Below are 13,608 nucleotides of genomic sequence, written 5' to 3'. Positions count from 1 at the left end.
AAGTTGAATGGAATTTTATTTAAATTATTAAATATATAATTTTATTATTTTTAAATAATTATGTAAAATATCTCAAAAATATCATATTTTAATTTATTTAATTATTTAAATTTAAATGATATTTACAATTAACCATTAAATATAAAAATATTTAGTTAAATATAATAATAATAACAAAAATAATCAAAAAACCATTGAAATAAAAAAATTTGATTATCTACCCACTTTTTTATACTACAACAGATATATATAATATGTTATTAACATAGTCAATACTTCTGAATTTTAATATGAAATTCCACACTCGTCCTTAATCTACTTAACCGTTGAGGGTTGAGATTGATATAAACGCAAGCATTTGAAATTTAGTTGAGATTTTAAAGATGGCCGCTACTCGACAGTTGGCTCTGACCAACAAATTTATCAGAAAACACAGAAAATGGCCGATTCCACCATACAAAACCAAATGGCATCAAACTTTCAATCAATCCCAAGCTTTACAAGCCCTAAAACAATCAATACAGATGCAGAACAACAACCCCCATGAAACCTCCCCCAATCATCTTCTCTCCGTTCTAATCCATTCCTTCAATTCCTACCACTGCCACCCCACTCCCGAAGCTTACCACTTCCTCATCAAAACCCTAATCCAGACCTCTCGCAGGGTCGACCACATCCCTCCCATTCTCGACCGGATCGAGCTCGTCGAGAAGTTCGAGACTCCCGAGTACATTTTCGTCGAGCTTATTCGGTTCTACGGCTGCAGTGGTAGATTCGAAGAAGCTATTGATGTTTTCTGTAAAATCCCCAGCTTCAGGTGTGTTCCTTCTGCTTTTTCGCTCAATTCTCTGCTTTCGGTACTCTGTAGGAGAAGTGAGAGTTTGAGATTGGTCCCTTGGGTTTTGATGAAGAGCCGGGTTTTGAATATCAGGCTTGAGGAATCTAGCTTTAGGATTTTGATTACTGCTTTGTGTAGATTTGGAAAAGTTGGGTATGCTGTTGAGATACTGAATTGTATGATAGGTGATGGGTGTGATGTGGTAGATATGAAAATTTGCTCTTTGGTTTTGTCCTCAATGTGTGAACAAAAGAAGGGGTTTGGTTCAGGTGACTTTGGGGTTTTGGGTTTCTTGGGAACAATGAGGAAAGTTGGGTTTTGTCCTGGTCTGATGGATTATGCGAAAGTCATTAAGGTGCTGGTGAAAGAGAGAAAAGGTTTGGATGCTTTAGAGGTTTTGGGCCAGATCAAAGCGGCGCGAATGAAGCCTGATATTGTTTGTTATACCATGGTTTTAAATGGGATTATAAAGGAAGGGGAATATGAGAAGGCAGATGAACTGTTCGATGAATTGCTTGTGTTGGGCTTAGTTCCAGATGTTTATACATATAATGTGTATATTAATGGCTTGTGCAAGCAGAATAATGTAGAGGGTGCACTTGATATGTTATTACGTATGGAAAAACTAGGGTGCAAGCCTAATTTGATTTCTTATAATTTAATTTTGAAGGCACTCTGTAAGAGTGAGAAGCTTGATCAAGCGAAGGAGCTTCTGACTGAAATGAGTTTGAATGGTGTTGGGGCAGACTTGCAGACACACAGAATTATGCTGGATGGTCTGTTTGGTAAAGGTGAAATTGATGAAGCATGTGTCTTGATGGAAGAAATGTTGGATAAATGTTTATGTCTTTGTTGTTCAACGTATGATGAGATTATATCTGGGCTGTGCCAAAGGGGCTTGGAATGTAAAGCATTAGAGTTGGTGGAAAAAATGGTTGGCAATAATGTGGCACCAGGAGCAAGGGCTTGGGAAGCAATGGTCCTTGCCTCTAGTTCTGAACTTTCTTTACCAGAGGCCATCTGGACTGGTCTGGTGAAAACACAGGGTGGAACGGTGAATATAATCTGAGATATCTATAGTTGAAGAGACGTAGCCATTCATTGTTTTGGATTGGCTTAATTGGCGTGGACTTATGGACTAAAGTTCCCAATTGAGAGGCCGCAAGGATAAAAGCTTCAGTGGGCCACATGTGGTCTGGTGAACCAGGTGGAAACTTGCCTAGTAAAGCTGCTGGAATATTGGCTATGATTTGGGACCTATATAGTTGAAGATACGTAGCCATTTGTTGTTTTGGATTGGCCCTGTTAGCATGGACATATGGGCTGAAGATCCCAATTGCCAGACCAAGAAAATGTAGCTACAATGGGCCAAAAAATTGTCTGCTATGATATGATCTACCTACTTGCTCTTAAATGGACAAACTTTCTGAGAGAAAATTTTCAATGTTCAAATTCTTAACTATTGGAAGGACTTAGACTTCAACTACTTAGAGGCATGCCTAGTTTCCTACTTTCCACGTATTCTACAATTATAATAATGACCTTATCAAATGAGAATTCGGCACATTTGTGTTTTAATTTTTGTTCACCGCTCAAACATGTGATCTGTTTTGCATGATCTGCCAAAAGAATGGAGACACAAAGAATGAACACATCTTCCCTTTATCGATTTAGTTTGAATTTGGGATTTTCTGTTGTTGCCATCCTTTTGGGGAATATGGAGTGGGACTTGTGCATCAAGGAATTGTTTGATGCAGACTCGTTGATTCACCATCGCACATCGTGGCTATAAAAGGTAACTAAGGTTTCCTACCTTCACTTCATGATAAGATTGGCAAGCACCCACATTTCCTTTGACAACATACTGCTACCGACCACTGTGTTGGATTCCACTATAGCTAGCTTTGCTACCTCATCGTCTTCTGAGGTCCATGTCCCTATTAAATGCGTAGGTAACATGGGACATGCTGTAAACCATGCTTCAATTTCCAAAGCTACCCATTGTCCTTTTACTTCATATACAAGCCCCACGCCTTTATTCCTTTTTTTGACTAATCGCCATGCATTATGTTTTTTTACATCCTGATTTTTCATTTCTTTTATTACTAGTGCACTTTCAGAATTAAGATTGTTTTAGCATAAACTTGAATGAATTTGCTGTAAACACAAAAGCTAACCTAAAAGACTTGACTGACTTGGTAGGTGGGATCTAACTCGTACTGCCTCTCATACAAGTGACAGGGTTGCAGGATCATTATGAGCTATGACTATAACAAACTTTTCTTCATCGTTTGGTTGTGAAGAATTAGAAACTTTTCTTAGGCGTGTATTGATGTTCTTCATCGGATGCGGTTAAATCTCATTCTTTTATTTACATTCATGACTACCACAGTTTTGTACCCAGATTACTTTTATTATTAAGATTGAGCAATAAAAACAAGTATAGAGAGGTGATTTAAATTCAATAAACACCCTAATTTAATCATAGTAATTATTGTTTTGCTCAGTAGTGGGGGACCGTTTTCCATAATTTTCTATATTCAGTTTGGCTAAGAAAACATGTGCTATCACAATATTTGTCATTATCACATGCAGCATATTCCACCTTTTGTCCTTCTCATTTGAAAATGGAATCATCCAATCTGAATTCTGCATTCTGTCGGTGACAGCAATTACCCATTTTTGTATACGTGTTTAATTTTTAAAAATTTTGTCTTAGTGTTTTAATTTTTTACGATGCTATATATATCAATGTTTGTGTATTGTACAGAAATAAAAGTTTCACGTCTGTATATTTATAGCTTTAAAAGGCATATACAAAGTGAGTCATGTTTTAGGGTAGAAAATGGTAAAATTATTTTGTACCATTTCATAATATTGTGCTCATGACAACTACAGATCATCTTTAATCGATGAAAATATGTTAAGAAGCAATATTTGTTTGCTTTCAGCTTTCAGCTTTCGACTTTTTCAATGAAAATCATTGAAGCCTCCAAAGATCGTTGTTTCATTATTATTTTTTTCACTCTTCAAACCATTGATCTTGTCGGTGTGAAAAGGGATTCTATGCGGTAAATTTTTCCCAAATAATTTTTGTGAACCTACAAGAAAGATAAGGCAATGCGCGTTAGGTCAAATTTAGCTCTAAGAACAAACTTTAGAAAGCTCTAAACCTGTTTTAGTGTGTAAGTAGATTTTGGATTTAATTATAGAGGATGGGACACAGTCTCCTATATGAGTCTGAGTAATTTATTTCATAATTAAAATAATTTTATTGCTCATATGATAGTCATTGTGTGTTACTCATAATTATAATACCTTGCACACTAGACACGTTCAATTATTATTAGTTAATAAAGACAACTTTACTTTAATATTTATTCTTGTTTCCTTATATATATATATATATACCACTTTCTTAAATGATTACTTATATGTTAGAATGCTATTAAACAAATTAAAGATGAGTGAATAACGAACACACACAACAATATCTATACATTTTTACTTCATAGCAACTTATAAATAATATAAAATTTTATATATACTCTATATATTTGTATAAATATTGAGATAGTGCATGGTGGTCCACCCCAGCTTGTAAGAATAGGAAGATACTCATTATACCACGGGTGAGTCTGGTGTCCACCACGAGTGTACAATCTAAAGTTTCCTTTTTATTGAAAAATAATTGACAAACTCATATGTATATCTTTGAGGAAAAGTTAAGTTTTTTTACAGCCAAAATTTGAATTTATATACGAGTATTCCTGTATTGGGTAGAGGAAAAACTGTCACCACTCGTACTTGGAAGACAATAATAATGGTAGTGTTTGTTGCTGTGTTTACTGTTTTGTAACGTAAAAAGACTGTCAAACAAAACCTAGACGAAAATGATGATGATATATAAGAATTGGAAAGCACCAGTAGAGATGAGATGACCAGAGAGACATAATGGTCCAAATTTGTACTCATCTACTGCTCCTCACCTACCTGCGTTCCCATTTGGTTATGATGATGTTAATATTTCACTGATCAAACATTATTATTTTCATTTACAATATTTTAAGTTTATTTAAATTGTGATGATATGTCAATTCATTTCTCTGAGAGTATAATTTGTTAGATTAAAAATTAATCTAGATGCATAACAATCTTAATGCTTAATAAACAGATTGTTATATATAAATTAATAGAATCGAATATATGTACCTCCAACTATTGTTTTTTATAATTCGATCTATAAGATTTAGATCTACAAAAAAAAAAAAGATAAATTAGAACGAGTACATAGACTTTTAGTAACAAAAAATGAGCAGTGATCTTGGGAACTGGTACCCTATATTTATAGGGTGAGACATTCCATCAGAGTCTCTATTATAGATTGAGATATTCTCTCAATCAGTTGGGATAAACAAAATCAGCTAACAAAATAATGTTGACCATTAATTATAATATTTGTCAATAAATAAAATATTGAGTTTGATGTATTAAATAAACTTAAATCAATTAATTATAATAAATTAATTCAATATACCATATAAATAAACATTCTAACATAATTCTCACCTATTTATAATGTACAGTATTTTATCCATTATATTTATCTGTAATCATATCTTACTTAAATTTTATCATTCCTAACTAGTTCTAGCTCCATTTTTTTTAGAATCAACAAAGTTATTAGCTTGGACTAATTAAGTTTGAATAGAGTGTTAAGATTAATGCTCTGTTTTAATTCTAGTGCTTATTAATTATGTTAACTGTAATTAGAGGTAGTTAAGTGATGATTGGTATGTAAATGCTTTTCTGTTGTAGTGGTCTCTTCTTTACAAACATTAGGGCCACTTGGCACTGTTCCATTGGTGTGTGTAATCGTTTAACAGAGTATAAATAGAAATTGTTCCCCTCAGCCTCCATTGAGCTGAGAATTCTCCATCACGCCTTTCTGGCTTTTGTACAAACTTTATCTTGGTATCAGAGCATTAGGTTCCCTCTGTACCCATCATGTCTTCACATTCTCAGACTCCTCAAGTCACCACTACTGCTGCAGTAGGTGCTGCAAGCTCGTCTGCTCCAGCTCCACAAAACTTCACTCAACCGTTCAATACACTGAACCAGCCATTCCCATTGAAGCTCGACAGGAAGAACTATGTGCTCTGGAAAACGATGGTGTCTACTGTGATCCGAGGCCATCGACTGGATGGATTTGTAAATGGCACGCGTCCCTGCCCCCCAGAATATGTTCCTGCTCCAACGACTGTGGAAGGTGAGCCAGGATTTGGAGTAACTCTTAACCCAGAATTTGAGCAGCGGATTGTGGGTGATCAACTCTTAATGGGCTGGCTATACAGCTCAATGACTGAAGGAATAGCCACTGAGGTTATGGGGTGTGAATCGGCTGCTACCCTTTGGAAGGCTTTGGAAAATTTGTATGGAGCTCATTCAAAGTCAAAAATGGATGAGACAAGAACATTGATTCAAACGACTCGGAAAGGATCAACATCAATGGAGGAGTACCTGAAGCTGAAAAAGAGTTGGGCAGATTCACTAACACTTGCAGGAGAGCCCTATCCAGAGAGTCAGCTCATCGCAAACGTGACATCAGGACTAGACATTGAATACTTGCCTATCATACTACAGATTGAAGCTCGCACCTCCACTTCTTGGCAAGAGCTGCAAGGAATCCTTCTTGCATTTGATAATAAGATGGAAAGGCTTCAGAATTTGAGCATCAACAGCAACATCAGATCAGGTCACTCAATGCACACTCCAAATGCAAATCTGGTGAATCGGTCAAACTTCAGTAGTCGAGGACGAGGAGGTAACAGTCATGGCTCAACTCAGAATTACTCAAGTGGATTTCGCAGTAATTACTCTCGGGGTGGTGCCAGTAACAGTGGAGGGAGCTGTGGAGGTAGATTCAATGGGTCAAAACCCACTTGTCAAGTATGCGGGCGTTATGGGCACTCGACGGCTATATGCTATAATAGATACGATGAGTCGTACATGGGTTCAGATTCGAAAATCAACAATCACCCAAGTCAGAAACAAGCTCAACAAGCAGCTGCGTATATTGCTTCACCAGAAGTAATTGATAGTGAAGCATGGTTTGTGGACAGTGGAGCAACCATGTAACTGTAGATGAGAACAATATGAGCCAGAAGCATGAGTATGGTGGTAAGGAGAAGTTGATTATAGGTGATGGTAATCAACTAAGCATCTCTCACTTTGGTACTGGAAAATTAGAAACTAATGATATGTCTAGATCCTTATTGTTGAATAATATGCTACTGGTTCCAGATATTGCAAAAAATCTGATTAGTGTATCAAGTTTGACCTCTGATAATAATGTATTTGTGGAGTTTCATTCTGGTTATTGTTTTGTGAAGGACAAACTCACAAGGAAGGTGCTGCTGGAAGGAGTGCTTAAAGATGGTCTCTACCAGTTCAAATCCTCACCAAACATTTCGGGTTGTCATCAAACACATTCTCCATACTTTTTGGGTGTTTTGAATGTCTCAAAATCAAATGTTGCTAAGCCAACCAATGTCTATATTTCAAAGAAGGATGTGTGGCATAGGCGCCTAGGCCATCCATCATCTAGAGTCCTTAAGATTGTCTGTGAGTCCAACAATGTAAAGGTTCCCAAACATGAAATAGAAAACTTTTGTGAAGCCTGTCAATTTGGTAAATCACATGCATTGCCCTTTAAACTGTCATCGTATAGAGCCTCCAAAGCACTTGATTTGATCCATACAGACCTGTGGGGACCTGCCCCAATTGCATCCAACACAAACTTTAAATTCTACATACACTTCATTGATGATTTTAGTAGATACACTTGGCTTTACCCTTTGAAACACAAGTCAGATGCCTTAAATGCATTTATTGAATTCAAAGCCCTTGTTGAGAACCAGTTTGAAACTAAAATCAAAAGCATCAAATGCGAGTGGGGTGGTGAATACCAAGTTTTTGAAAATCTTGTCAAAACAAATGGCATCCTATTTCAGCATTCTTGCCCACACACTTCAGCCCAAAATGGGAGAGCTGAAAGAAAACATAGACATATAGTGGAAATGGGACTCACACTTCTTGCTCAAGCTAAAATGCCACTTAAATACTGGGTTGATGCATTCCAGACATCTGTGTACCTAATAAACAGACTTCCTACTCATGTCTTGCATAACAAATCCCCATTCGAAACACTCTACTGTAAGAAACCAGATTACAAACAAATTAAGACATTTGGGGCTGCCTGTTACCCATGCATAAGACCATATCAGAATCATAAATTCCAGTTTCACTCTTTAAGGTGTGTTAACTTGGGGTATAATGATTCATACAGGGGGTACAAATGCTTGAGCACTACTGGGAGAATTTATATATCTAGAAATGTGGTATTCAACGAAAAAGAGTTCCCATTTGAAACAGGTTTTCTCAACACTTTAGCACCCGAAAAAGAACTGGTCATTCAAAATGAACACTGGTCTCAACTCCCTAATATTCATTTCAGCCCATTCAGTCAAACTTCCCAAAACATAAACTCTCATTTACCATCTCAAGCACCTCCTGAATCACTCCCAGCAGCAGCACCTTCACATCAAGAGGTTAGTAAATCAAACTCAGCTTGCTCTAGTGATACAATTGATCATGGAATTATTCTGCCTGAAGTTGACAGCAGTGTTTTGGACACTGAAAATGACCCGAGAATGGATACTGGAAACAATGATGATACAAATGACCCAGCTCCTCAAAGTGAAGAAACTACATCAGTGCCAGCTCCATCACACCCGATGATCACCAGAGCAAAAGCAGGCATTTTCAAGCCTAAGACGTACTTATGTGGCTCGAAATGGACACCAATTGATGAGGAACCGAGTAGCATTCCAGAAGCTTTAGCACACAGTGGGTGGAAAAAGGCAATGGAGGATGAAATCAAAGCTTTAAAGGCAAACAACACTTATACATTGGTTCCTGGACAACACAATCATAATCTAATTCCTTGCAAATGGGTTCTGCGAGTAAAAAGGAATTCGGATGGCTCATTTCAGAGGTATAAGGCGCGTCTAGTGGCAAAAGGTTTTCACCAGAGGGCCGGGCTAGATTATGGAGAGACTTTTAGCCCTGTGATCAAGGCATCCATAGTGAGAATAATATTAAGCATTGCAGCCTCAAGAAACTGGGAGATTAGGCAGCTAGACATAAATAATGCCTTTCTAAATGGGCATATAGAGGAAGACATATACATGTGCCAACCCGAGGGGTTTGAAGATCCAGAAAAACCAGATTACGTGTTCAAATTGCACAAATCATTATATGGGCTAAAACAAGCTCCAAGAGCTTGGTTTGACAAGTTAAAGACCACACTTCTTGACTGGAACTTCAAGAATTCCAGAGCAGACACTTCCCTGTTTTTCTTCATCAAGAAAAACATTATCATTCTGGTTTTGATTTATGTAGATGACATTATTGTGACAGGGAACAACAATCAACAACTACACGAATTTGTGCAAAAGCTACACAAGAACTTCACACTTAAAGATCTCGGGCAGCTTCAGTTTTTCTTGGGAATTGAAGTAATGAGAGATGATACAGGGCTGTACCTTACTCAGACAAAATATATCGATGATTTGCTCAAAAGAAACAATCTACAACACCTGAAACCATGTCTAACGCCCATTGCTACTGGAAAAACTTTATCTATTACTGATGGAAAAGAAATGGAGCATCCTACAGTTTATCGAAGTTTAATTGGCGCATTGCAATACTTATGTCACACTCGGCCAGACATAAGCTATGCTGTAAATTTTCTCAGTCAATTCCTTCAGACACCAACAGATGCACACTGGAAGGCAGCCAAACGTATCTTGAGATACTTAAAGGGAACTCGTACATATGGACTTCATATATGTTGTAGTGACAGAATGCATATCACTGGCTATTCAGATGCTGATTGGGCTAGCAATGTTGATGACAGGAAATCAGTGGGAGGTTACTGTGTATATTTGGGAGACACACTTGTGTCCTGGTCATCCAAAAAGCAGTCGGTAGTATCAAGATCAAGCACTGAATCCGAGTATAGGGCCCTTGCTCATGTAAGTGCTGAAATAACATGGATTGAATCTCTACTTAAAGAAATCAGATTTCCTCAACTGGACAAACCAGTAACTTGGTGTGACAACACAGGTGCAAGTGCCCTTGCATCAAACCCAGTCTATCATGCCCGAACCAAACACATAGAGCTGGATATTCATTTTGTTCGTGACAAAGTGCTCAACAAAGAATTGGACGTGCGTTACATACCCTCCATTGATCAAGTGGCAGATTGCATGAAAAAGGGATTGTCTCATACAAGATTCAAATATTTGATTTCCAAACTCGGTGTGAAGTCCTCACCCTCTCGTTTGAGGGGTGGTGTTAAGATTAATGCTCTGTTTTAATTCTAGTGCTTATTAATTATGTTAACTGTAATTAGAGGTAGTTAAGTGATGATTGGTATGTAAATGCTTTTCTGTTGTAGTGGTCTCTTCTTTACAAACATTAGGGCCACTTGGCACTGTTCCATTGGTGTGTGTAATCGTTTAACAGAGTATAAATATAAATTGTTCCCCTCAGCCTCCATTGAGCTGAGAATTCTCCATCACGCCTTTCTGGCTTTTGTACAAACTTTATCTTAGAGAACAAAGCACACTTAACTAATACCAAAATTCTATTTAAAAAAATAAGAATTGAATGAATGGTCGTGATTATACCATACTGATAATTATACCTTATTTAAAAAACTTCTCATTTCTATATTAACTTAGACTAATTAAGTTTGAATAGAGAACAAAGCACACTTAACTAATAAATACAAAAATACTATTTATAAATGAGATTTGAATGAATGGTCAAAATTATATGCATCAGTAATCATACCCTATTTAATAAATTTTTCCCAATTCTAATTAGCTCTAGGTCTACTTTTTTTTTACTTTTCTTCTTATTTAGAGTCAACAAAGTTATTAACTTAGACTAATATAAGTTTGAATAGAGAACAAAACACACTTAACTAGTTAATACAAAAATTCTATTAAAAATGAGAATTGAATGAATGGTCAAGATTATATCGTACCGATAATCATACCTATTTAAAATTTTCCCATTTCTAACTAGCTCTAGCTCAATTTTTTTTTTTTCTGTTTAAAAAAAAATAGTTTAGAGCAAACAAAGTTATTAAGTTGGACTAATTAAGTTTGAATAGAGAACAAAACACACTTAACTAATGAATACAAAAATACTATTGAGAAATGAGAAAAACATGTGAAGAAACTTACAAAAATATCATATCACCCTGAATTACACACAAATATATTTATACGGAGGAGACATTGGCAGAATGGTTCGGCTGGCTTATATATACTTGTCAGTACTTCAAACCCTTTCTGCTGCCAAATTTGGATATATCATGCTCTTATTGGAAATATAATTTTCCAAAAATTAAGCAAATTAAAACTAACATAGCAAATTATGTTAATCTACTTGCTTAATTAATCCCCATTGTTGTTAATTAATTAACATTATCTATATACACAATCAATATTACTCAAACACTCTAGGAGATGCAATGTGAATAGTGGGTCTCCTGATCTCAGTATAATGAACACATATACACACACACACACATATATATATATATATATAGAGAGAGGGAGAAGAATAGTAAAATCAACCTTGTGTGTAGCTAAGAATCAAAGTTAATGGCTGGGATGGTGATCGTACCACGTACCTTGAAGATCATCATGATCTTAATTATCTATTCAAAGACAAATACAAAAGTTTATTAACCAAATATTCAAACTGTGCTAAACAAACCGTTGAAAATTCTTGATACGAAAACTACTTTTTATTCAAAGTAGTAATGGAACTATAGTCTATGATTTTGACAAGCTATCAGTGCTGCACACACACACACATATATATATATATATATATTTCTATATATATTCTTTTGATAGTTATCCATCTATACAATCAATAAATTTCTAAAGGATACAATCAATAAATCTATACATATATGTACATATATGCATATATATATACATGTTCTTCCAGTGTTATCCTATTTATGGCCAGAATTTGAAACAGTACTGTACTATTAAGAGAGCCAGAAAAAGGGAAATATTTAAAACTATACAAGAAAGAAGTTTCACACAGGAAATATAATTAGAAAATAATATATAATCATACACCAAAAATGTTTTCGTTAATATATATAAAGAGATTTATACACATATATATATATATATATGGTGGTGTGGTGATGTGAGTCGTACCGTTAAAAACCAAGATGACCCACCTGAAAAGTGAAAACGAAGCTTCACCATTCTTGATGTGAACTGTCTCTGCATGCAATATGTATAAGCTCTCTCCATATGAACAATATATATATATATATATAAATCAATATATAATTAAATAACACAAAACATAATATATATATGTGTGTGTGTGTAAATTTACAGTAAGATGAAGTTGGTCATGATGGGGAAGACGGGCACATGAAGAACTAACTCATTAACTAAATAGAACAACTACATAATAATTAAGATTAACAAGGACATGAAAAAGAACCCTGCCCTTTCTTTTTCTTTTTCTTTGTTTTTTTTTTTTGGAAAATGAAATTGGAGGGTATGAAAGTAGCAAGAAAAATCCCTGCTTGAATATATATATATATATATATATATATATATGCAAATATATATTTTTTTGGAAAGAAATGAAGAGGGGAATTGAAAATAAGTATGATGAGTTAGTAATGCACGTGCCCTGCTTCTCCATCTTGCTCAACACACATCATTTGATCTTCTCCAACCTTGAGAATATATAAGCTTAAAACCCCAGGTCCCCAGCTATATATTTTGAGAGAGAAAGAGAGAAATATTGAATGGAAAGGGGTCTCAAAATGGGGAATTTGGGACATCCATTCTGGAATTCTGTCTTCATAGGGCACTCATTTATAACCAATGAGGCAAATGTGGGATCGGGGTTATTATTATTATGATGATATCATTTCATTTTTTTTCTTTTTCATTTTCTAAAAAGAAAAAAGAAAAAGTGGGTATGTGAGAAAAAGATATAAATATATGAGATTAGGGTCTAAGTTGGGTATGGGACCCCATTGAATTAGCAATCCAAACAACTAGTCACACCTATAGCAATAATATTTATTGGACCACCACATGCTTCCAAATCAAAAACCAATTACACCACCCTCTACTATTGTGGGGAAATGATATATATATGTGTGTGTGTGGTATAAATTAATAAGTGGGGCAAAAACAATAGAGCCAATTAATATACCACCTGAACTGTAGTACACAGTGTTCCAGGGACAAATTTATTAATTATTTAATCCTATATTTTTACCACTTTTCTACTATAATGTTTTAATTTGTAGGGGGCAATAAGTTTACATACATTTCAAAAGACAAAATTAAATAAGTTTACAGATCACCCATCACTATTTAATGACACTATTTATAAGGAAAAATATAAAGAGCACACGTACTTAGTTGTGTTTTTCAAATTTAGTTAATTTTCAAAAGTCATTAAATAACCACCATAATTAATACTAATGTTGTACGAAAAGTCTTAAGAAAAAAAAATTGTTCATCAAAAATAACTTTATATAATTAGAGAATGATATAATATATTTAGCTTTATTAATGATTAACAAAATATAAATTTTAAAACAAATCAAATCCAAAATTAAAAAGAATAGAAAA

The 13,608-nt window shown here is 35.1% G+C and overlaps 1 protein-coding gene across 1 annotated transcript; it reads left to right on the top strand.

Moving 5' to 3' along the window:
• Nucleotides 1-305: 305 nt before the first annotated feature.
• Nucleotides 306-2,503, top strand: LOC133800807 (pentatricopeptide repeat-containing protein At2g38420, mitochondrial). Its single transcript, XM_062238871.1, has one exon. It carries the CDS (start codon nt 384-386, stop codon nt 1,905-1,907), a length of 1,524 nt encoding a protein of 507 aa, XP_062094855.1. The 5' UTR covers nt 306-383; the 3' UTR covers nt 1,908-2,503.
• Nucleotides 2,504-13,608: the final 11,105 nt, after the last annotated feature.

This window comes from Humulus lupulus, chromosome 9 (assembly GCF_963169125.1).
Source record: "Humulus lupulus chromosome 9, drHumLupu1.1, whole genome shotgun sequence".
Taxonomy (NCBI): Eukaryota; Viridiplantae; Streptophyta; class Magnoliopsida; order Rosales; family Cannabaceae; genus Humulus; species Humulus lupulus.
The sequence above is the reverse complement of the archived record's forward strand: the minus strand, read 5'-3'. Positions and strand labels throughout refer to the sequence as shown.

What these genes read in the sequence shown, in the direction of transcription:
- LOC133800807 (XM_062238871.1), top strand. Translation starts at nt 384, where the DNA reads ATGGCCGCTACTCGACAGTTGGCTCTGACCAACAAATTTATCAGAAAA.